At 44.4% G+C, this 25,545-nt stretch overlaps 1 protein-coding gene across 6 annotated transcripts in view; it reads right to left on the minus strand.

The window, feature by feature from the left end:
- MCTP1 (multiple C2 and transmembrane domain containing 1) overlaps positions 1-25,545 on the minus strand; it is a 2,197,525-nt gene that overhangs the window by 1,345,156 nt on the left and 826,824 nt on the right. For all 6 annotated transcript variants that reach the window (XM_069225469.1, XM_069225480.1, XM_069225487.1 and 3 more), the window contains exon 2: positions 14,129-14,240. In XM_069225469.1, coding sequence (XP_069081570.1) covers positions 14,129-14,240 — 112 coding nt within the window. The remainder of the gene's footprint in view (positions 1-14,128; positions 14,241-25,545) is intronic.

Below are 25,545 nucleotides of genomic sequence, written 5' to 3' on the forward strand. Positions count from 1 at the left end.
CTCCTCTGAAGCATGCAGCTGCTACACTTAAATGTGCAAGCACTAACTGCCCATCTCGAGCCACTTTAATCCATTTATAGCCAATCCCTGTTCCTTCAGCTCACTCTTGCAGCTTTCTACTTTCTCCCTTTGTGAAGCTTTTTCGTTTTCTCTTCCTCCGCCTGTCACATATGTGTCTTTAGCTCGCAGTAAATGCCTGAGACAGAAAAATAAGTGCTGGCCCTCAAAAATAGGTGCTGGTGGCTTGCATCAGAACCCAACGGCTCAAATTAAGCAGTGTCCCTACACCAGCACTTTTATAACACCTACCCCCTAGTATCGCTACCCCTTTTTACACTTTTACCCTAGTAATTCTCCCCTACTTATGCCCTAATATCTTTACCATAAAGCCTTTACTCCTGCCTAAACCCTCATACCTCTACCCTTATCAATAAGTTAGGTTTCTATACTGATCGACACCTTAGTGCCTTTGTCCACACCTATACCACAGTACAACAGCCCCTAGTTAGTATGTCACTGTAGGAAAGTACCCTCTTTCTTGGCATGGTTACCCCTACTTTCTGCCTGTTGTCAGTGTGTTTGACTGTGTCCACTGGGATCCTGCTAACCAGGACCCCAGTGGTTATGCTCTCTCACTGAAAACTTGATAACTGTACCTTTATCTCCCCACATTTGACATACTGGTGCCCCCATGTAAGTTCCTAGTATATGGTACATGGGTACCCAGGGCATTGCGGTACCAGGGGATCCCCATGGGCTGCAGCATGTATGATGCCACCCATGGGGAGCCCATGCAAAATGTTCTGCATGCCTGCCGTTGCAGCCTGTGTGAAAGGGTACATGCACCCTTTTTCACTACAGGTCACTGCACGAGGTCACTGTAAGTCACCCCTATGGCAGGCCCTCCTAGCCCAGAGGGCAGGGTGCAAGTGCCTGGTCGTGAAGGCACCCCTGCACTAACAGAGGTGGTCCCACCCCATGAACTCCAGTGCCATTTTCATGGACTTCGTGAGTGCAGGGATGCCATTTTATGCATGTACTGGACGTAGGTAACTACATATGTCCGGCTCCATAATGGTAACTCAGAACCTAGGCATGTTTGGTATCAAACATGCCAGAATCATACTCCAATACTGTTGCAAGTATTGAAAGTATGATCCCATGCACACTGGGGGCTCCTTAGAGGACTCCCAGCATTGCTATCAACATTCTGCTAGGGTTTTCTGAGCAGCCCAAGCTGCTGCCACCCCTCATACAGGTTTCTGCCCTCCTGATGCTGGATCTGGTTAAGCTCAGGAAGACAAAACAAAGGATTTCCTGTGGGAGAGGATGGTAACACCCTTTCTCTTTGGAAATAGTTGTGACTGGCTTGGGAGGGGTAGGCTCCCAAAGCCACTGTTATGCCTTGAATAGCACATTTGGTGCCCCCGTTCTCGGACCCCCAGTCCCTGCTCTGGAACGAAACTAGACAATGGAAAGGGGAGTGACCACTCCCCTGTCCATAACCACCCCAGGGGTGGTGCCTAGAGCTCCTCCAGAGGGTCCCTGGGTTCTGATATCTTGAATCAAAGTTTTTCAGGGACCTCTGGGAGCATCTGAGTGGCCCGGCCAGGCAGGTGACATCAGAGATCCCTCCTGATAGGTGGTCACCTGGCTAGATTACCAATCCCCCTTTCAGGGCTATTTAGGGTCTCTCTCTTGGGTGGGACCTCAGATTCGGCTTGCAAGATTCCTGCAGGACTCCTCTGCAACCTTACTTCGACTTCTAGCCACTGGAACCACGACTGGACCCTCCAGGAATCGACAACCTGCATCCACGAAGAAGACTCTTCTTGCAACATTGTTTCCATAGCTCCTTCCAGCTTCTGCAACATTTCCTCAGCTGTGCATCCTCTGGGGGTGGAAAGTCTTCAGTCTTCACGAGAAGGAAGAATGACTCTCCCTTGGAGTGAAGGAGTCACTCTCCTGCATCCGCAGGCACCTACTGCAAACAACGACTGGCTGCGTGGATCTCCTTTCATCCTGAGCTGCATGGATCATGCATCTCGGATGGTGGTATGAAGTAGTCCACTTGGTCCTCTCTGCCTGCTGTCCGACTTTGGTAGAGATAAGCCCTTGCCTTCCCATGCAGGACAGTACCATTCTGCACCGCATCTCTTGCAACTGCCAAGGCTTGTTTGCACCTCCCCCAAGGGATCTTCAGGCTGCATGTAGCTCCAGCCCTGAGCACTCCTTCCTGTAATGAACAGCCCTCTGCGTGGTTCTCCTACGGCGTGGGACTCTTCTTCTGTGTGCTGCGTGGGCTTCTTCTGTAACTTCTGTGTCACCATCCTGTGGCACTCCTGTGGGAGCTGCCTTTGCTCCTGGGGGCTCTCTGTGTTGCTGAGGGTCCCCTCTAAATCCCCCTCCTGGGTTGAGGCCTCCTGGACCTTGCTGGTCCCCGGCAGCACCACTTTCCACCAACCACAATATTTGCCTTTGTCAAGGATTGTTGGTGGAATTCCTGCACCGACATGCATCTGCAATCTTCCTTCCAGCGTGAGACATCTTCTGCATCCCCAGGAACTCTTCTCCAGCTCCAGAGTTGACCTTCTCTTCATCACCGTTGACCAATTCCTGCATGTACAGCTGGGTGGGTAGTATTGCCTACTCCTCCTGGACTCCACTGTGACTCTTGAACTTGGTCCCCTCTCTCCACAGGTCTTCCTCTCTAGGAATCCACAGCTGGTTTCTTGCAGTCAAGTCGGGTGTCTTGTTTTCCTTCCTTTTGGGTGGTTTGGGGACATTTCTGTGATTTACTCCTGCTTTCCCGGTTGCTGGGGGGTACTATGTTACTTACCTCTGTGGTTTTCTAGTACTCCCAGCTCCCCTCTACACATTCCACTTACCCAGGTGTGGGTCCTGTGTTCACATTCCGTTGTATTAGTATATGGTTTGGGCTCCCCCTAGGGTCTTTTCTATGCCTATTACTGTTACTAGTTTACATAATTATTGTATTACTTACCTCCTGGAGGGTTGCCCTTCTAGTAATTTGTGGTATTGTATGGCAAAAAATAAAGTACCTTCATTTTTGTACAACTGAGTGTTTTCTTTCATGTGTGTAAGTGCTGTGTAACTACAGTGGTTTTGCATGAGCTTTGCTTGTCTCCTAATAAGCCTTGGATGCTCATCCGCAGCTACCTCTAGAGAGCCTGGCTTCAAGACACTGCCCACACTTCACTATGAGGGGATACCTGGACCTGGTATAAGGTGCATGTACCTTAGATACCCACCACACACCAGGCCAGCTTCCTACAGTCACCCCAAAACCGCCTCCCTTTTTCTCCTCTCCTGTTCTGTGCCTGGCTTTTGCTTTATTTCATTTACTCAAATTTCTTGAGAAGAAGCCTATTCTTCATTTTGGAAATTCACCAAAATGGAATCTCACTAGGCTGGAGTAATTAGGTTGATGTCATGTTTTTGCTTTTTCCTGGAAAAGAGGTAAACCCTTGCAAATAGCTGTTTGAATTGAGACCACACAGATTGTAAAATTGAATTCTAACACCTTTGTGTTTCACATGAGAAATAGCAAGGCCTTCTTCCTTTTTATGTGCAAAGTCCACACAATGGATGCTATAACCTGCAGAAAACGTATTGAGCATAGTGCTCAACGATTTCCTGTCCCTACATGTTGAAAAAGAGAATATTATTGACAGAAAGAACACCACACCAGCCGCGGATCACATCGCTCACAAGGGGCGAGGCTGGTGCAGCTTGCGTGGGGGGCAGGGTGCTTGGGAAGGGATAAAATGTGATACAAAAAATAATAGTAAATAAATAAAAAGTTACTTCCTCCATTGCTACCGCGCGGATCCTCTTTCCCTCGTCGTGGCTCCAGGCTCCAGGTACAGGCTCCCAGCCTGCCCTGCGGCCAATCCTGACAAGGCTCAGAGCAGCATCAGGATTGTCTGGGAGCACCAACTGTGTTGCTGGTCTGGAGAGACCCTACTGCGCATGTATGTTTGGCCGGCCCGAGACAGCCGGCCAAACATACATGCGCACTGAGAGAAGTGCACAGTGCACTTCCCTCACTGCTCACCATCCACGTGGTCCCGCCCCTTTCGCAAAGGTTAATTGTTTAAGTATTTAGATCCTTGCAAACATATCTCAGTACAAGTATATCACAGAACTTTGTTATGTCACTACATGTTATACTTTATAGAACATTGAATGCAATATTTTATTGGGCTTCAAAACAAACAAGAATGAATATTAGAGCATGTTTAAGCTTAGGTATGGACCAGTGATCAACAGTGCCAGGAGAGGCCTGATTGAGAAAGCCATAAATAACAAATACACAAAATTACTCAATTTGTAACTGCAAATAAATTGTTCAGCACATCAAATGAGAATTTGCACTCATAATGATTTACTCACATACTATATTACCATAGTAAACATGGGCAAATTATCTTCAAGGGTGGGCGTGCTAGGTAAGATGTTGTAGGAGGCTGGCCTGGCGTGTAGTGGGTACCAAGGAGTACATACACTCTGTACCAGGTCCAGTTATCCCTTATTAGTGTAGAAGAGGTGTTTCTAGCAGCTTAGGCTGATAGAAGGTAGCTATAGCAGAGCAGCTTAGGCTGAACTAGGAGACATGCAAAGCTCCTACTATACCACTGGTGTCATATGCACAATATCATAAGAAAACACAATACACAGATATACTAAAAATAAAGGTACTTTATTTTTATGACAATATGCCAAAAGTATCTCAGTGAGTACCCTCAGTATGAGGATGCCAAATATACACAAGATATATGTACACAATACCAAAAATATGCAGTAATAGCAAAAGGAAGTAATGCAAGCAGTATAAAGTTACAGTAGATTGCAATAGGAGCACATAGGTATAGGGGCAACACAAACCATATACTCCAAAAGTGGAATGCGAACCACAAATGGACCCCAAACCTATGTGAGCTTGTAGAGGGTCGCTGGGACTGTAAGAAAATAGTGAGGGTTAGAAAAATAGCCCACCCCAAGACCTTGTAAGGTAGGTGTAAAGTGCACCTACAACCCCCAGAGAACACAGAAGTTGTGATAGGGGGATTCTGCAAGGAAGACCAACACCAGCAATGCAACAACAGTGGATTTCCAGACCTGAGTACCTGTAAGACAAGGGGACCAAGTCCAAGAGTCGCGACAGTGTCGAGAGTGGGCAAATGCCCAGGAAATGCCATCTGAGGGTGCAAGGAAGCTGCCACCAGGTGGAAGAAGCTTGGTGTTCTGCAAGAACGAAGAGGACTAGGAACTTCCCCTTTGGAGGATGGATGTCCCACGTTGTGAAGAAGCTTGCAGAGGTGTTCCCACACAGAAAGATAGCAAACAAGCCTTGCTAGCTGCAAGGGTCGCAGTTAGGGTTTTTGGATGCTGCTGTGGCCCAGGAGGGACCAGGATATCGCCACTTGGATGAGGAGACAGAGGGGGCGTCCAGCAAGTCAGGGAGCCCTCACAGAAGCAGGCAGCACCCGCAGAAGTACTGGAACAGGCACTTTGAAGAGGAGTGAACTGGAGTCCACCCGAAGTCAGAAAAGGGAGTCCCACGACGCCGGAGGACAACTCAGAAGGTTGTGCACTGCAGGTTAGAGTGTCAGGGACCCAGGCTTGGCTGTGCACGAAGGAAATCCTGGAAGAGTGCACAGGAGCCAGAGCAGCTGCAAATCATGCGGTACCCAGCAATGCAGTCTAGCGTGGGGAGGCAAGGACTCAACTCCACCAAACTTGGACTGAAGAGTCACTGGACTGTGGGAGTCACTTGGACAGAGTTGCTGAGTTCCAGGGACCACGCTCGTCATGCTGAGAGGGGACCCAGAGAACCGGTGATGCAGTCTTTTGTTGGCTGGCTAGCAGGATCCCAGTAAGACAGTGAAAACACCCTGACATATACTCACAAACAGGCCAAAAGTGGGGGTAACAAGGCTAGAAAGAGGCTACTTTCTCACAGATGTGCCAAGTGATTCAAAAACTTTTTCATGAACCAGTCTTACCATCAAAGAGGGAGACATTTACTCCTGTTGAGAGCAAGAGTAAATCTGTATCTATAGTTGGAATGGGAAGTAAGAAAAATTGGTGGGGGTTGTTAGGGAAGAAGTTTTTCTAGAAGTTTAAGTGCACTAATGTAAAGACATCTTCGCATACATATGTGAATACTATGTACAACTATGTACAATTATGGCTAAGGAAAATCTTTTACATATCTCATGCAGGAAACCTGAAGTTGTTGCAGGATTCATTGAATACACTTAGAACATTTTTTTGAATCAGAAAAATCATAAATCTGGGGAAATACAGGGATAAGTGGCAAACTCGATTAAATACTATGGACACTAGCTTTTATGAACCCCTAGAGATAAATTATACCACACTGATGTCATCCAGTCTGCAGACGCAACACTATAAGACAATCTTTGATTTATATAATGCCCCATCTAAAATAGCTAAACTGGGGAGAATAGAGGGGACGACTTGCCTGAGATGTTATGCTTTTTGGGAAGATCTAATACATATGTTCGCATTGGTACACCAAGGGTCCCCCAGGGGCTGCAGCATGTATTGTGCCATTCGGGGGGGCATGCAAACTGTGACTAAAGGCCTGCTATTGCAGCCTGTGTTAAATGGTCCATTCACGTTTCACCCCAGATATAAGGTTTACCTTATATCACAGTCACTACACTCTGACCCTTTTAGTCACCCCAAAGTTAGGCCATTCAGCCCAAGGGCAGGGTGCATGGTTCTCAGTGTGAGGCACCCCTGCATGAGCAAAGGTGCCCCTACAAATCCCAGACTACATTTTTCTGGGGGTTGTAGGTGTGGAGAAGCCATCTTAAGTATGTAGTGGACACCGGTCAACATGAGATGTCCAACTGAATGACTTCAGAGAAATCAAACATGTTGGAATCATAAAACTACACTGATTCCAGTGCTAGATGCATGATACTGTGTACTTTTGGGGTTCCATGGGTATCCCCCATAACTACCTGTAGAGCCTTGCAGGGTCTGCATGCCAGCCTGTGCTGCTGCTGACCCCAAACACTGTTCTGCCCTCCTGTTGCTGAGCCTAACTCGAGCAGGGGAAAGCAGAACAAAGGATTTCCTGTAGAGGAGAGGTGATACCACCTCTCCTTTAGAAATCAGTGTTTCTGGACTTGGGGGCTGGGTGGGGGGGCTCTGAGCGCCACCAGGCTGCTTTGATGGTCACATTTGGTGCCCTCCTTGTATGAACTGGTTTATTCCAGTACAGGAGACCCTGGCTCCCGCTCTGGTACGAAACCACAGAAAGGACAGGGGAGTGACCACCCCCTGACCAGCTCTCCCCCAGGTAGGTGCCCCAGAGCTCTGCCAGGTGGCCACTTGAATATGCATCTTGGAAATAGGAGGAGCAGAGGCCCCTGGGAGCATCTGATAGGTTAGTCTTGCTGGGTGATGTCCCTGCCCCCGATAGGTGAGTCACTGCAGTAAGTGCCCATCCCCCTTCCTGGGTTACTTCAGGGCTCCGCTGAGGGTAGGACCATAGATTTGTGTGTGGATTCATCTCTGGAACCATCTGAAGACTCTTCTGCAAGACACTTCTGCAACCTGGACACTGGAACCGCTGCTGGATTTCACCCGGACCCATGACAAGACTGCATCTAGTAGGAGGGCTCCTACTGCAACTTTGTCCCCGTGCATTGCAAGGACTCAGCAACCTCCATGGCCGTGCATCCTCCAAAGTCACAAGGACTCAACCTGCACTTAGGAAAGCAAGAAGGAATCTCCCTTGGAGTGAAGGAGTCACTCCCCTGCTTCCTCAGGCATCTCAACATCGACAATCGGTTTGTGGATCCTGCTTTCCCATGGATTCTTCAAGGTTCTACAAACACAGGTGGTAGTTCTGTGGCCGTCTAGAGGTCTGATCTGTATCCTTTGCAACTGAGAAGTCTGAGGTTCCTCACTGAAACTGCCTGGCTGGAAACCCTGTACACCGTGTCTGTTTGCTGTTGCCAAAGCATGTTGGTTCTTCAGTCTGAATACCTCCTAGCTCCAAGAAGCCCCATGATCAAGCGCTACACTGCTCCAAGATGAGGTCATTTTTGCAACTCCTGTGATGTGAGCACCCCCATTAGCTGTGCTGCTGAGGCCTCCATGCGACTTCCTATGCCTGCTGCCAGAGGGTCCTGCTGGGGGCTTCAATAATTCCTACTGACTCTCCTATTTGCTGAGGGCTGGCCTTGACTTACCTGCAATGGTAGAGTCTCCTGGATCTTGCTGGCCCCCAAAATTCTGACAACATTCTGGGCAACACTTTCCTGCATCTGCCAAGGCTTGTTGGTGATTCTACTGACCACTGACTCCTCTGTAATCTGACAACCGGCATGTGACAGCTTGTGGATGATTCCTGGAATCCTCCTGCATCGCCTGGACTCCACAGCTGCACTCCCACCACCCTCCAACAGCAAAGCATCTCCAAGAAGGGTGGGCATTGCCCCCTGCACCACCTGGGCACCTCTGGGTAGTCAGGCCTCTGTCCCCTCTTTTCTTAGGTCCTCTTATTCCGGAATCCATGCCTGGGTTCCAACAACCTGGTACACTGGTCACAACAGCATTGGGATAACTGAGATCCCCATTAACCTCAGTGGGAGGTTTGACACAATTTCACCCCTATGCACCTGTGGTCCCTGGTGTAGGTACTCCGCTTCTCTGGGTATCCACGGTTGGGGGCACGGTTGAACCTCCCTTGTACCAACAGGTTTCCTCAGGGTCCTCTGGGAAGGGTCCTAAAGCTTGAATACTCCAGCCGTGACTTCCCATGTTATCCCATGGAAAATGACCTGGGGTTACAACTCTGCACACAGGTGCCTGGGGAATCCTAGCTACTTACCATTGGTATTTTAGCGCTTCCCCAGTCCTAAGGGTCCTTGAGAGGTAGTCTTGGTTAGTGGTGACTTTCACATTTCATTTTTTTAGTATATGGTTTGCCTCCCACCCCCTGCCCTCCATAGGGGTCCATGTTATTTTATGCTTTTACTTACCTGTTTCTGAGTATATTTTTGTATGTTCATATCTCTGGTTAGGAGATATACCAAAGTTAGTTCAGTGTCTGTGTTATAATAAATAATACATTATTTTTCTAACACTGGTGTGGTTCTTTCCTGTGTGTAGATCACTCACTGACCTATGTGGTATCTGCAACTGCTTTACACCCTCCTGGATAAGCCTTAGCTGTTCTCCACAGCTACCCTTCGAGAGCTCTGGTTATCTATAACTTCTTACACTATCACTAAGGGTCACCTGGACTCAATATAGGGTACCTCACCTATAGATGTACACCATATACTGACCAAGCCTCCTACACAGATGACCTCTTGATACTGTGCAATAGGCAGACAACTCATCACATTAGCCAAAGCAAAGTACTATACCAGCACCATTCAAAGAAGCCACCAGCAGAAGCAGCACAGTTTTCAAGACAATTAAGCACTGCATCAACTCCTTTTCGAGCCACCTATTCCTCATCCCCCAGAAAATTGCAATGCCATCATAGTCTTCATTATTAATACAGATGATTCTGTGGTACATCGACAACACCAAGCCTGCTTCATCTCTTACACCCACCTTTCCCATAGAATCCTGCAATGGTCAGCCTTCAAAGATCTGTTCTTTGAGGTTCTCATGGTCATACTCAAGTCCCTCAAAGCAACTTCTTATGCAGAACATGACTAACCCTTGTCCTTCATCAAAGCTCAATCTGGGGATACTGTCTTGTCCCTACTTACTGTTGTCAATGCCTCAATCGAGGCATTTTCTCAGTAGTTCTCAAGACTGCCCAGATCGTCCCTCTTTTAAAGACACCTATTCTTAACACTGCATATGTTTCAGCATACCAATTGGATAATTAATTGATGGGGGTGAAAACCCATCTCATAATCTTTGTCAGGTTGACCTACAAAAGTCAATAAATAAACCTGTGCTTAATCCTCAAGTAATTTGGCACAAAGCTGTCAGGCTTAACTTTGAGGTAATGTGTAAAATATTTATGCAGTACTCAAACATTAATAAAGTGGGAACTCAACACAAGAAAACTCCCAACCCTATTTAGAAAAATAGAATACATTTTAATCAATAAAATTTCACCAAAATGACAAAAAGCCAATTAGTAGAACTGGAGATAAGAATTTCTAACATTTGAATAAAAATAGCACCAAAATACAAAAAACACCAACCATGGTTATCTATTCATGCTAGTCGCAAGTCAAAAGTTAAGGCCAACCTCAAAGGAGTACAGCCCAGATATAGGCACTAGGTTTGTCCTGAAAGACAATTTACCACTGGACTTAGAAATATTTATGGAAAAAAAAGGGGTCACCAAGAGTCATCGGAGGGGCAAGCTGCAAGCTGGATCCAAACAGGGCCAAGTTGGAGCTGGTCAGCTGGAAAATTCCAGGAAGAGTGGCCCCTGGAAGCTTGTTGTGTGCTTGTGTGCTTATAGTTCACACAGGAGGTCAGCCAACTGATTCTCCACAGGTCCAGGAGTGATCTGAGCAGGGTACCTGGGATGCCACAATTATGTCCAGTGCCAGCTGTAAAAACCAGCACTGCGGACTATAAAATAGGCCCACAAACAGTCAGAGAACCAGCCCACACACTGACTGTCAGGCACTGACTGATTGCCCTATAGGCCAGTCCGACCCTGGTTGCTTCATTGCTTGATCGAATGTATACTGAATGAAAATAACTAAGGAGGTCTTATTATATGGACAGCAATGCTGGATATTTAATGAAGGGACTTTAATAGATTGTATTTTTGATATGCATTCTTTTCAGAAAAGATACAAAAGGAATTGTATTTTCAAACCGAAATTAACAAAAAATAACAAAATTAAGCTTGACTACTGTAATGATATCAAAAAGATTGTTATTTTATGAAGCTTTCACATTAACTTGGTGCCCACCTTTAGCTGAGTGTGATATGGAAATCCCTACCTGTCCAATAGTGAAGAAATTACTGAAAACTAGGCTTATCAAGAAACATCTAAACTCTTCAGTTTATAGTGATGACCATTTTGCATATTCTTTTGCCTGATCATTGCTCTCCATTTTCTCCCTATTCATCCATCCCAATCACATGTACACCTTTGCTGCTATTAAAGGCTAACCCAGCCCCACTGATCTTCGTATTAGTTATAAAGAATCTATGTTACCTCCACCTTCAACACCATTGTCAACCTGACCACATCCTGCGGTTTATGACTCAGAATATAGTATTACTTCCACAATGCTGTGCCCTCAGGCTCTAGTTTTTAAATTAGTACGAAGCACCCACTCTTCTTTTCTGTATTTATTCTTCAATATTTCTCTTATGTAAATAACCTCTAAGAAAATAAATGTACCTATCCTCTTAAATTGTCATAATGATTCATTGACGTCTACATTTTGTTGTTGTACAATATAACACGTATCCCGATTTTTGTATTACTCATTATTTCCCATCGCTCTCTTCTTTCACTGCTCCCCACTACCATCTATATGGATCTTTATCCCTGAGGACATTTGACCTTTCTATATTTCTTTGTTTATTTGTAGATAATCACTGGATCCTTGTGAGACGTGCTATGACTCTTATCTAGTGTTACTCAGAAATGTTTTGAAACATCTAACATTAGACTCCCTACATTGCTACAATATAATATATTATTAACTATGTACAATGTTTGGAAGCTGCTAATTCTAGGATACATGGAATGGGATTATGCCTCTCATAATCCCTCTATCATGCTGTGAAGCCCGATGGGCTTTGAGTATCATATTAACAAAACAAAATACAGAAAGAAATAAAAACATAGAAAGATAAAGCCTTATCATGTAGTCAAGTAGATATAGGACCTGATTACGAGTTTGGCGGTAAGAAAACCCGACCGCCAGACCCTTGGTGAGGAGACCGCTATGGAGCTGCCGGTCTCCCCACCAGCCACATCATGAGTTTTCCACTGGGCTGTCCATCGGAAACCAAGGTCAGCCCAGTGGAAAGCATGTAGCAGCATTGGACTCGGCTCCACAGCCAAGTCCAATGGCATTGCACAAGAGGCCCCCCTAGCACCCTCGGAGTGTGAACAGTCTGCATAGCAGACAGTGCGCGTTCCAATGGTGCTGGGGAGAGGGGCCCCTGCACTTCTTCTCCACAAGCCTTTTTATGGCGGTTGAGCCACCATGAAAAGGCTGGTGGAGAACATGGTTGTAATCAGCACAGCAGCACTGATTTCAGCGGTCTTGTAATGAGACCGCTAGACTCGTAATCGGGCCGTTAGGGCATAATTACAATCTGGCGGTCACTAGACTGGCGGACTTGTACTGGTGGTCCTGACCACCGTAGCTTTGATGGTCCGACCGTCAAATTAAGAGTTTGGCAGTCGGACCGCCAAAAGACCGACGTCTCCACCAGGATCAGTAATCCCAACAGTCTGACGGTGGTCGTGATTGTAATCAGATACGGAGGCATTGAAGTCAGTGCTGCAATGCTGATTGCAACCGTGTACTCTGCTAGCCTTTTCATGGCGGTCTGACCTCCATGAAAAGGCTGGGGGAGAACAAGTACAGGGACCCACAGGAGGGCCCTTATACTGCCCATGTCAATGGAATGGGCAGTGCAGGGTACCCCCAGCCCAACACCCTTGAAATGCACACTGTCAGGTGAGCAGACAGTGTGCATTTCAAGGGTGCTGGTGCACTTTTGAGTGTGGCACCATTGCCGCTGGCTCAATTATGAGCCGGGAAAAATGCTGCTGCACCTTTCCCACTGGGATGCCCAGCGGAAACTTTGGTTTCTCCGTCAGGAGCTTGGTGGACTGATGTTTCCATCCGCCAAACTCCTAATGTCTGCCTTAGTCTTTGCAAAAAGTATCACCTTCTACAACTCACACCACAAACTCAATCTCTACTTGTTGTCATTTTGTAAAAATTATGGACCTGAGGCAAAAGGAGATGAAGTGATTTATCCCAAATCAAACAGTTTGCCATGTGGTCAAACCAGAAATGAGACCAAAGTCCTAATTGAGCAACATGGACACAAGGCCACATCATGTCCAGTCTTTACTAAATTCAGTCCACCCTGCGTAATGTTCGCTCATGAATTATATATGTATGGGTTTAGTCTGATCCTAGTATTTTTAGAAAATTTAAAACAAAAATATACCCATTTACTTTCACTCACACTAATACATTATATAGCTATTTTACAATTTCTCCTCTACTCAATTAATCTCTCTGCTCAGTGAATTTTAAATATCACTGACAAAGGATAGTACTTACGAGTTTATCTAAAAGAACTATTAAAAAGCAGTTTTGTTAAATGCTGGGGTGTGCTACAAGAGAACTATAATTCGTTTTACCAGTCTGTAACCCCGAGAGATGTACATAGGTAATATCCATGTCACATTCTGCATTATCTCAAGTCAATTGCCACCACAAACCACTGACTAATGAAAAAGTCTTAGTTTTGCCCCGCTTCGACCTATGCATTTCTACATGTATTTGATGTAGCACGATTTCACAAACTATACTCCTATACCTTAAATGCATGCTCTTCCAAGTAGGGTACCACCAGATCAAATTTTTCTAACTTCTTTCATAAATTATAACACAGGGTTAGTATGTACTTTGCCGTCAGAGTCCTCCTTCTAGTTCATTCATAGCTACATGTAAGCTTAGATTATCCTGTTATATATGGTACTCTCGATATCAGGCTCATCGCCACTTTTCTCATTTCCACTACATAGACACCTGGCCAATACAATTTGACAAAGGGAGATCCTGATTTTTCCAGAACATAAATCAGAAACACAATATTTTCTAACTTTGTAACTCTTGGTAAATGTTCTTTACAATCATTTAGTTTTGCTCTGATGTTATAATCAAGAGAATAAAAATATGCACTTATTCTGAATTAATCAAAAGGTCGGAAGTAGCGCTGTGAAAACATTCTAAATAAATGCATTTCCATCAAGAAATTTTTTCAGAGGCAAATATGAGTCGTGAAACTATGTTGGTGTTGATATGATAGAGTCAAACTTAGCTTTAGCATTGCTGAACACGAAAATATTTTACAACAACTTACCGCCACGATCACGTGCTGCTAAATTGTTGCCTTGTTTTAACGTAACGTCCAGCTGGTACATTTCGAGGTTTGCATGTGGAAGATCTGCATTACTAGTTTCGGTGTTTATTCTCTGAAAAGCAAAATAGAAAACACATAAGCCACAGTTGCACCCTTTAGAGTGAACACTTATTAAACTTTTTATTTCACTTTCTGTCTCTAGGATGACATTTGGAAAGGTCTGAATAAAGTTAGTCCTATGCTGAGGTCACATATTTGGCCCTGCTGCAGCATGGCAGGAATTAATGTGCAGTAGAGGACGCAAGGTGAAAGGCTACTTAGGCAAGATGGTTGCCCTCACGAAAAAAGAGAACCAAGTATGACATCCTGTGAAGTAATAGAGGGATGAAAGGGACACAAAGAAAACAAGAGGACTTGTTTTCACATAAGTATATGTGTACCAGAATAACATTTTAAAAACTCCTTTAGTTCCATTAACAATACAGTGCAAGAGGACGGGTCTGACTACCTGGTCCGCCCAGATTTTTTTGCTTTTGGATCACCCTTTTTTTATATTTTACAGTGAGGGAGCCTCATAGTTTGGGACTCACACACAGTAAACTCATGGTAAGATGGACTGCGCATGTTTACCGCTGGTGCCACATTGTTAAGAAAAGGCTGCAGTGACGCAGCAAGGGTAGGAGGTCCAGGGCTGGTTACACATGATCACGTGGACACATGCAAGTGCACCTGTGTGAGGGCTGCACAGGGAGAATTCCTGTTGTGTGCAACCCAGGAACTGCACCTAGGTAGCCTGGCACAGTAGGGACCATGCAGAGTCAAGTAGGCCCTTATGAGATGGGTGCACACATTTGAGGAATAGTCAGTGTGCTTACTGTCTTCATTGTAGTGACAGTCCATCATATGCCAAAGGGAAAGGCTGCCGTAGGGCGCAACTCTAGTTCCCTAGGTTCCACAGACTCCAGAGTTGCACCAATGTATACTCTAACCTGTATGAAAAGAATATTGCAGTAGGTTACAAAAGCATATCTGTACAGTTTATGCCATCTTTCTCTGACTCAGCTCAGGGCTCCTCTGTCCAGCTGCAGGAGCAGGGCCTTGCATCAATCAGCCAGCTGTCATTCTGTGACAGGAACCCGGCCTGCCCCAGACCCCTCAATGAGGAGGGGGGTCCTTGGAGAAATTACTGGGAGAGGCCTGGCAGGAATGTTAGGGAGGAGGAGGGGCTGAATCCCTCAGAGCACATGTGGCAACTAACTCCTGGATGATGCCATTTTGAGCTATCCCACAAGACTTTGCAGAGCTCCCTCTTGAATGTGCTTCTTCGCAGAACACTGCGGGGCCTGGCTGTACTCCTGCACTAAAACCACTCGTTTTGGGCATGATGATGACCACAGGAGATCGGGGTCACCACCAAAAGGATCACCAAGTGTGGGGGGAACTGCAGGAGGAGCGCAGCTTTTCCCCAAGAAGTTATCAAATGTCCCCACACTCAGTTTCAGGGAACTTGGAAAGGATAACGTTCCAAGGGTTCAGATGTGTTTTCAAACCTAGTCGCAGTTCGAACTTTTTTTCAAGGTGGTGGAACTGCACCCTCTATGTCCTTGTGGCCTGAATGGTGGTAACAACAGATTGCTATAATGGTGAACACCCCCTAGGGGTGAAAGGCTGTAATGATATGTGTTTTTACAGGAACGGAGTCCTTTAGAAACTACGGTTAAAGTGCAGCACATTGTGCCAAATGCGCTTAAAAATATTTGGCAGCAGTGTTGTGGACAATGAGGTGATCTGTGTATGGTCACATGGAAAGGCACCCTCTCGGGGTGAAAGATGGTAAAACACAACTTTTAACAACCAAGTGATGTCCTTTAGGGACTTTGTCAACTGTGCATAATTTTTATGTTGAATGCTTCAATGTGGAACATGATGAACTTTTGCCATCACCCTTTAGGGCTGTGGTTAGACCGCGTAGATCATGTTGAGAGTAATTGCAACAGCCCAAATCATTCCAATATGCCTATGCATGTTTCTTGTTAATGCTGTATTTGAGTAATGAGACTGACAGCCACTGATGATCAAAGTAGATGTACTTTATTGCCAGTACTAGGTGCTCTCACTCCAAGTTACAGTCAGATATTGCATTTATATCTTCCTTTTGGAGAGGCAAGAATGATTATGCAATTTCATTTAAAAGTAATTCCACCAGCTTGTGTAAATTTGTAGATTGTTGCATAGTATTGAGTAGTGTATGTGTAATAAATGTACTTTTACTTTATCAAAAGAAAAAGCACAGACTTGACAATTATTTATCAAGTGTTATTCTTGTGTGCTCTTGAATGTTGATTACTAGCCCACACCATCTCCCCAGAGTGAGCCTTGGACTGCTCTGCAATGCTACCCTATGAGAGTCAAGCGCTACAATGGGGTGGTTGGTTCCCAGTGCTGGCAAAGTGTGGACCCATTACTTGTGGAGGTCACACAACCAAAGACCCACTCTCCAACATACAGTCTACAGACAACTTACATTGACCAATGTAATGGTACCTGCAGCAAAACTACCATTATGCCAATGTGATGCATGCTGAGTATTTTTATATGGATAACTGCTTTAATATGATGTGTTGTAAAAACCTCATGCATAGTCACTATCTAGGAACAAGGCAAGGCCAACATAATTAGAGCAAGAATAGTTTTGGGCCTCCGTCTGAACTATAAATATTTATGCTGGAGCACAGGCCGAAACATAAGATGCTCCAAACCCAAGCCTACCACGGAGAAACTTTGGTCCTTGACCTCCATTTCAGATGACTTTTTTTTTTTAAAGTTCAAGTTCAAAGTAAAAGAGCATAGATCAAAAGTGGTCCATAAGGCTTGATCATATTAAGCAGATAATCAGAAGCTCCTCTGAATATCCATTGCTTCAAAATACAAACAATGGCCAAGCCAGTAGGTATGGTTTGTCACTGGAAGTGCCTCTTCATTGATTGGCGAGTTTGTGTGTGTGCTGTTGAGGATGGGTGAGTGAAAGAATAAATGAGTCAATCAGTGGATATATGGATGCTTGAGAGAAAGAGTGAATTATTAAATGCCTGGATAATGATTGACTGAGCACACAGCTGATAAATAAGTGTGTTTAAGGAAAAGGTACTCTCAGATACAAGTCAGACATTAGCCTTGCCACTTCTTGGGGAGGCACAAAATATACAACAATACATGAAGTAATCAATTTGAAGCACACAGCAGATTTGAACAGTCCTCACAAATGTTCAAAGCTCTCCTAACATCCATACTTCTTTGTGGCGGAAAGGGGTTAGACAAGAAAATGCAAAGACATTTGTCTTGTTAGAATTGTATGGGTGAAGAAACTTCATGATGACTTCTGAAATCATAGCTCTCAAATTTCTCTATCACTATTTGTGGGACATATGTCAAGCGTGGCACAACTTTCGGATTTTCAAAGCTATACTCAGTTCAGTTCACTTGGGTTTGTGACACACAAGTGATGTGTGTCATACGCTTGCACTGAGCCATGTTAACTAAAAAGCAGAGATGCACATCCAACTGAGCTTTACAAAAGTGTGGACAGACATGGCTATGGACTGTGTTTTGAGTGGGGGATAGAACAGTTTGGTATGTCTGGGGCTATGCTTGATTGAGAGGGTACATAACAGTATGCCACAGGCCACAGTCTAGGACGGGAAGGATCAGCAGTTGTAAGTGGCAATCATCAACGATGCCTGGCCTGTATGGTGGTACAAAAGCAATTTTCATGTTTAAAAAAGATGAATGATTGTTGATTGTGCGGCTTTGGGATGTGCTCAAAATTAACCCACATCAAGTAGAAAGAAAATATTGTCACAGTTAAGACTGTGGCAAAAGAGCTTAGGACAGTTTCACTTGTCGATTTCTACAAAGGAAATTGCACTTTAGTACTTTGCACGTTCATTGTCTCCAAAGGGCTGGTAATAAGCACTATTTTATGAGACGTTTGCTGATATGTTTTAAAGAACCTGCTTGAGGCCAATGGTACTAGTATTTTTTAGTCCTGACATAACTGTTACAAGTAAGTACAGATACTTATTGCGTTCAGCAGCCTCCACTGAACTAAGCGAAGGAGTTGCAGAAGTACTGTTGCTCAAGAAATGGTATAGAGACACATTTACTGCTCTGAGGTCAGCAGAAGGGGAGTTTCATAGCACTATTCAAACAAGTGTGTGTGCTTGCCAATACAAACATCTATCCTTTCCTTACTGTACCGCTGACATCTTATGGACTTGATGCTGACGGAGCATTAAAATATAAAACACAAGATAACTACTTTAACCAATCACCAATGAAAATGCCAAAAATGTAAACGTCCCTGAAATCCTGTCGACTGACCCTAAAATGTGATTCGCAACCCACCCCAGTCAGTGCGTTAAGGGACCACACCCAAACATGCTAGTGGAAGCCAAAGGCTAACGGGGGCTAACCATAAGCTTCCTCTCTGTACGGTGTGGTGTATGTTCTATTGTGCTGCTAAGAGGTCTGGCAATCAGCTAAGGTATCTGTAATAAGACCTAATTTGCTCCAAGTCTATGACTATAACTAATGAAAAACTTTACGGCTAAAGCAGATCTGCTTCCTGGGAGTTGCTTGATGCTTGATGGAAGGTGTGTTTAATATACCTCTTAATTGTGATGCTGTATGATGTAGTAATCATCCAGATCACTAGAGTTGAGTGTCCACTTGCGTTTCTGAAAATCTTGACGTATCCAGTTTTTGAGGTGGCTAACTTTACAGAAACTTTAGAATTATGTCAGCATCTACAATTATGTAGAACCCTGTACGTCTTAGTGGAGGACCAAAACAAATTTGAAAATTGAGTCTAAAGATGAAACCTAGTCTTAGGTACCGGCATTGTTTTTTATCAGTGGCAAGAACCCATTGAACAGTTAAAAGATGTGTCTCCTACTGAAGGTTTGCAGGAAGGTAATTGAATGGAACCTGCAGGGAGTGAGCAGGGCTGCAATAACAGTGCTTGGTTACTGTTGTGTCCACTGTCTTTACGATGCCTGCGGCCAGGGGTTGACAGGGCAGTGCCACGGGTATCACAGGAGAAGACTGATATAGCAGCTGCCACACTTGCTGATGCCGAGTTGACATCTGTCCCTTCTTCTCTGCTCCCAAATCTCTGCAGAGGGACCTCAAAGTGTAAGGCACCTTCTTAGCGGTCTGCATTCTGATCCCCCCTTTCTGTGGGTTTGTATTCCCGTGGTCCTTACTTCATAACAGGAACAATCACCTTAGCTAAGGATACTCCCATCTGCTTGTGAGACACCCCTTGCAAAGGAAATAACACCCTTAAGTGAATGAACAGGGACTCAATTTTGCGTGTGTATTGGATATTAAAGTAGCAATGGGGATAGGCGAGGGTAGCTCCTGCTCCAGGGAGGTTTCAAGGCAGTGGCAGCAACAGAAAGTGAGCAGACCTCTGTTAGAAATGGGGTCTCTAGTTGGCAGTCAGTTTACACACTGTCCAAGTAGGGACCCTCACTCTAGTCAGGGTAAGGGAGTCACATTCCTAAGATAACCCCTGCTCACCCCCATGGAAGCTTGGCATGAGCAGTCAGGCTTATCTCAGAGGCAATGTGTTAAGCATTTGTACCCACACAGAGTAACACAGTGAAAACACTTCAGATGGAAACTACCTTAGTTTAAAAAATAACCAATATTTCTGTAAGTAAAACAGGATAAAAACTTCAAAAATCCAACACACATAAGCAAAGATATGAAATTTAAAAGATGAAATCCCAGTAAAATGCTTAGAAACACAATAGTTCCAACTGGTGCTATCATTGCGTCATGACAGAGTCATTCCCAACAGTCTGACACCACTCATGAGGGAGTGCAGCACCAGTCACGGAGTCACACAGACCCCAGGTACAGTGCCTTAGGAACTGGCAGAGTCAATGACAAAGCACGAAGTCGGGGAGGTGAGGGAACGCTGGAGCCAGTTACGTGCTGCTACTCAGGAGGTGAGGCATTGGTTCCTTACGGAGGTGAAGCGTCAGTTCCCTATGGAGGCAACAGAGGTGAGGCAGTGTCAGCGGCAAGGTGTTGGTTCCTGACGATCCAGCGGGGTCAATGAGTTCAGCGGTTTAAGATGCGATAAGGTGACTTCACAGGGTCACGGTCACACCACCGGCCACAGGTGCCAGGCCAGTGGAGGTGGGCCTGCAGCGTTGACCGCAGTCGTTGGCACTTCAGGGGGGAACCACAGGGTTGGGTGCAGGCAGCGGCGTGGAGTTGGCCAGTGACCCCATTTCTGGAGTCATCCAAAGTTGAGATGCCTGGTTGTGTTTTTCTGCCAACTTTCACTCCAAAGGGCCCAGGAACTGGAGTGGGCACCATCTGGCGAGTCAGGGTCCTTAGCACAGGAACCTAGAGGTTGGAAGGTGAAGTCTTTGCTGTCCTTGAGACTTCTTAACAGGAGGCAAGCTCAGTCCAAGCCCTTGGATAAAGTTCACAGGTAGGATGCACAGCAAAGTCCAGTCTGTGTCCTTTCCAAAGCAGAAGCAGCACCTGCAGGCCAACCCAGCATAGTACCCACACCAAAGGGGCATTACTCCTCCTTACAGCTCTTCAGCTCTTCTCCTTGGCAGTATCTTCTCTTGATCCAGAAGTGTTCTAAAAATAGGCAAACATCAAAGGAAATTCTTTGTAGTGCACAAGAACCTTCCTTTCCTGCCCTGGTACCAGACAAACTCTAGGGGGTTGGAGACTGCTTTGTGTAAGGACAGGCACAGCCCTATGCAGGTGCAAGTGTCAGCTCCTCCCACCACTCTAGCCCAGGAATACCCATCAGGATATGCGGGGCACACTTCAGTTCCCTTTGTGTGACTGTCTAGAGTGAATTCTCAACCAACCGAACTGCCAGCCTGACCCAGATGTGTATCCACAGCCAGGCAGAGGCCCAGAATAGTTAAGCAAGAAGATGCCCACTTTCTAAAAGTAGCATTTTCAAACATGCAATTTGAAAACCACCTTCACTAAAAGAGTTTTTTTTAATTATGAGTTCAGAGACCCCAAACTCCAGATCTCTATCTGCTCCCAGTGTAAAATTGCACTTAAAAAATATATTTCAAGGCAGTCCCCATGTTAACCTATTGGAGAGATAGACCCTGCAATAGTGAAAACTGAATTCAACAGTATTTCACTATCAGGACATGGAAAACACACTCGTAAATGTCCCATCTTTTACATACACTGCACACTGCCCATGGGGCTACCTTGGGCCTGCTTTAGGGGTTCCTTACATGTACTAAAAGGGAAGGTTTGTTGCCAGGTCGACATGGCAGTTTAAAGCTGCACACACAGACACTGCAATGGCAAGTCTGAGACATGTTTACAGGGCTATTTGATTTGGCATATTTGATTCACTAGTAAGTCCCTAGTATAGTGCATAATCAGTGCTGCAGGCCCACTAGTAGCATTTGATTTAAAGGCCCTGCACACACATGGTGCACTATACTAGGGACTTACTAGTGAATCAAATATGTTAATCATGGATAACCTATCATAATAACAATTTACACAGGGAGCACTTGCACTTTAGCACTGATCAGCAGTGATAAAGTGCCCAGAGTACCAAAACCCAGCAAAAATGAAATCCAGCACACAGTCGAAATTACAGGAGGCACAGGCAAAAAGACAGGGGGAAACCATGCCAAGGATGCCAGGTCTAACAACATCTATGAGCACTCTTTTTTTGGGGGGGAGTTTCTTTTCCTTCTCATTATATTCATTACTGAACTACAATAGGCAGCTGTTGGGGAACCATGTACAGGTCAGGAAGTCTGCATCAGGAGACCAAAGGGTGTATGCTGTGATTGTCACAATGCCTTGCATCCTCTCTGGTGAATCAGGACCTCCTATTATAGCCAGGAGTTTGGCCTCAGAAAGACAATCTCCAGCACAAATTCTGCAAGTCGTTTATTTACATGGCCCTGTGTTTCTGTAATTCGGGAGCATACGAATGGCCGCTCCAGGAGCCTTACTGTGGAAAAGGCGTCGAGCGCAGCAGAGCAGGTGAGTCTGAACCAGTGCAGATGTAGACAACACTTAGATATGCAAATATACCTGTGGGTGGGTGCTGGAGGGGCGGATCACAACCCTTGATTATGCAGCAAGTGTTCAGCCTTTTTCAACAAACCTAACAAAGCATGTAAGATAAAACATCACACTAGGAAAAGAGTGCTCTGAACATCACAAGAAGTGAGAGCTGACATTCAATTACACACGGACAGAAAGAAGGAAAATCTTCATGTCTAATCCTAACTAAGAGAGAAATTCTTCTTCTTGCATTTTAATTCTGGCCGCTAGCCTAAGTTTTTACAGCTTTGATAGTCGAGGGAAGAAACATTAAACCTGTGAAAATATTCATAGCAACACCTGGCTACTGCCTTGAAAGTGCCTTAATAAATTATCAACTTGTTTTGATGTAATGTCCAACTGGAGTATCTAGGAATTAATAGTGACTACAATAATTAGGGTGCAGGTCAGGGTGCCAGTGGTAACAGAAGAACCCGGAGTTTCTTGTGATAGTGTCAAATTGAAAAAATAAATCGGGAATATAGAATTTCCACCACCTTTCTCCCCCCAGGGTGTGGCTCGGCCTTGAGATAGATGGGCCCCACCCGCGATCCCGAGGAGGCGCAGCAGGAATGAAGCGGGGGTAGCAAGAGTCCGCATAGGCCCCCTTTACCACTGCAGATGGCAGAGTGTTCATGTTCAGTACTCCTGATCTGCTGACTTCCTCAGCAGATAATGACACACCAATGCCTTTCATACAGTGGGACCACTTCTGGTTAATTTCACTTGTTCAATCCTAGCATTTCTATTGGTTTGGCCTGTAGGTGACGAACATAGAAGGCTCTCAATGAGAAACACTGAGTTCAGAGCTTCTGCAGTTGATATATTTATTTAAAAATACGAAAATATTTAGCGTGCTTGACAATGTGTTACTAGGTGGAGGGTACTTGTGTATCTTTGCACTTTCACATGGTATCTAAAACACCACCATTTTCCCAAGTAGTAATAATCAGCAGTTTCAATTTTATGGTGGTGTCTGAGAGCAGCAGCGAACTATCTACCACAAAACTCGGAACATCACCCACCACTGCAGCCGTTTATTAAGAGGTTCACCCCAGAATCAAGTAAAAAGCAGAAGACATAGAATTCGGATTTTCGAATTACTTCATGTGCCATACACCATGTCTCCCCTTTCAAAGACTAGACTGTGCCTTTCTAGCGGAGGATACTGTATCTGCTGGTGCCCCCAGTAAGACTCATGCTCACATCCTCTCCTCATCTGAAATTATTTCTTGGTTGAATAGAATAATTAGGAGCGAACAATGTATATATCTTAACCTAGGGTGATATATTCTGGCTTCAGAAGGCATATGCAGTGAAAACGCAATGTAGGCAAGAATAACTTGTGAAGCACACCTACATGAAGAGATTAATTGGGATGAACTTCAAATAACTTCTTCTGCTGATTTCTCAAAAATAGACATTTTGTAAATAGCCTCTGCCAGTTCTGAGGCTGTAATACATGAGATTAGTATTACCCATGAAACTGTCATTGAAAATACACTTCACCCAAAGCCAGCTGTTCACCTAATATTCATGAAGAAATATGCCTTGATGGGGTCTGGCTAGACGGTTTTATCTATATGGAAAACCCTATGAATATGTGTGAGTTACGGTTCCAGATTCCGCGGAGGGTCCCCATTACTTTTGTTATGGTACTATAACAAACAGAGAGATACTTTTGAACAGCTCATTTCACCCACTAACTAGATGGCTTTGGGCCCTGACTAATAGGTTTATCCGTCACCTATAGTAGCAATCCACGGCATTTCGTAGGTGGGTACTCCCTTCTTTTTTATTGTTTTTTTCATAGGTGAGACGGGTACAAAAAGGAGTTCCTTGTCTGCTCTGCAACTCTGTCTGCACCATTCTCTCCATTTGGCAGGGCCAAGCAAGGACTTACAGTGGGTCTTTTCTCCATGTAGTTATAGGTTGTCGCCCTTTACTCTCCTGGTCACCTCATTTGTCAATGGAAAGGCCCATTACTATTGGGGAGGAAGCACTTAAAAGTTGTGGCCATATGTAGAGACTGGATAAAGGGAACAAAGTCAAATCATCAGTAAAGAGGTGTGGAAGGCATTTTATATTTCTGAAGATAATTTAAAATAGAACATATGTAGCAAATAATTTCAAGTCTGTTAACCTCTCTAGCTTTTCTTGTATAAAGTATTGTTTTTCATGGGACTCATCTTGTAATCAGAAACAGGAAGTGTATAAATTCCCGTTACACGTAATATGGATTTCGTGGTCTGTGTTTTGTAATGTGGATGGCAAATGAAATATGTTGGGAGTACTATTAATAAAGTAAGCATTCAGATTTTACAGCACATAAGAGCACAAAAAATCAGGAAAGGAGAAACCCTATGGCTAAACACTTTTGGGATGTGCATAATGGAGATCTTACTGGTTTTAAGAGTCATGTAACTAAACATATTAAACTACATCCACGGAATGGGAATTGTGAATTGGAACTACGAAAATGTGAATCGAAGATGATCGTATAACTGGATTCTGAGAGACCTTGGGGTCACAATTTGGATACAGAGCCCCATGTACATGTGTAATACGAATATGAATATTAGTTGTTAATACCAATATGGAATGAGTTATGATCGGGATGATGTTGTGGTGTGAAATATTCATTTATTCATTAATGGATAGATCTTGACATATTCCCACCTCCCCTTTTAAAGAAATAGATAGTGTTAATGATTATACTCCAATACCTTAACAATGTGAAAACAAGAGTATTGGCGAAGGGATACAGGAGGATGGCTAAATTTGATTCTCTCTCTCTCTGGACATATATATATATATATATATATATATATATATATATATAAAACTATAACTCGTGCCCTAAGGTAACTATAACTCGCGCCCCCGCCGTGCACTTTTTTTTCAAAACTGTTAATGCAAATATTACATTGATATTATCAATAATGTTATCAAAGATGTCATGAGTGACGTAATTTGTGGGTAATTAGCAGTGCATGGCAAGGGTGCGAGTCAAAGTTACCTTAGGGCGCAAGTTATAGTTACTTGAGATTACTCTAAGAGGTGAATTTCTATGGTTTTGTTCATTTAAAATGTGAGCCTAACTATAGCGTCCCTGTAACCTTTGATTTTTTAAGTGAATCTTCGTGGTTTAAAAAAAAATTCTATTTCTTAAGTATAACGTCCTTGTAACTGTTGATTTTTCTAGTGAATTTCTATGTTTTCTTCATGTAAAATATGTTTTATAACTATACGTTAATCCAAACACCACTGCACGTAGCCTTAGG

This window comes from Pleurodeles waltl, chromosome 1_1, assembly GCF_031143425.1.
Source record: "Pleurodeles waltl isolate 20211129_DDA chromosome 1_1, aPleWal1.hap1.20221129, whole genome shotgun sequence".
NCBI classification, from domain to species: Eukaryota; Metazoa; Chordata; class Amphibia; order Caudata; family Salamandridae; genus Pleurodeles; species Pleurodeles waltl.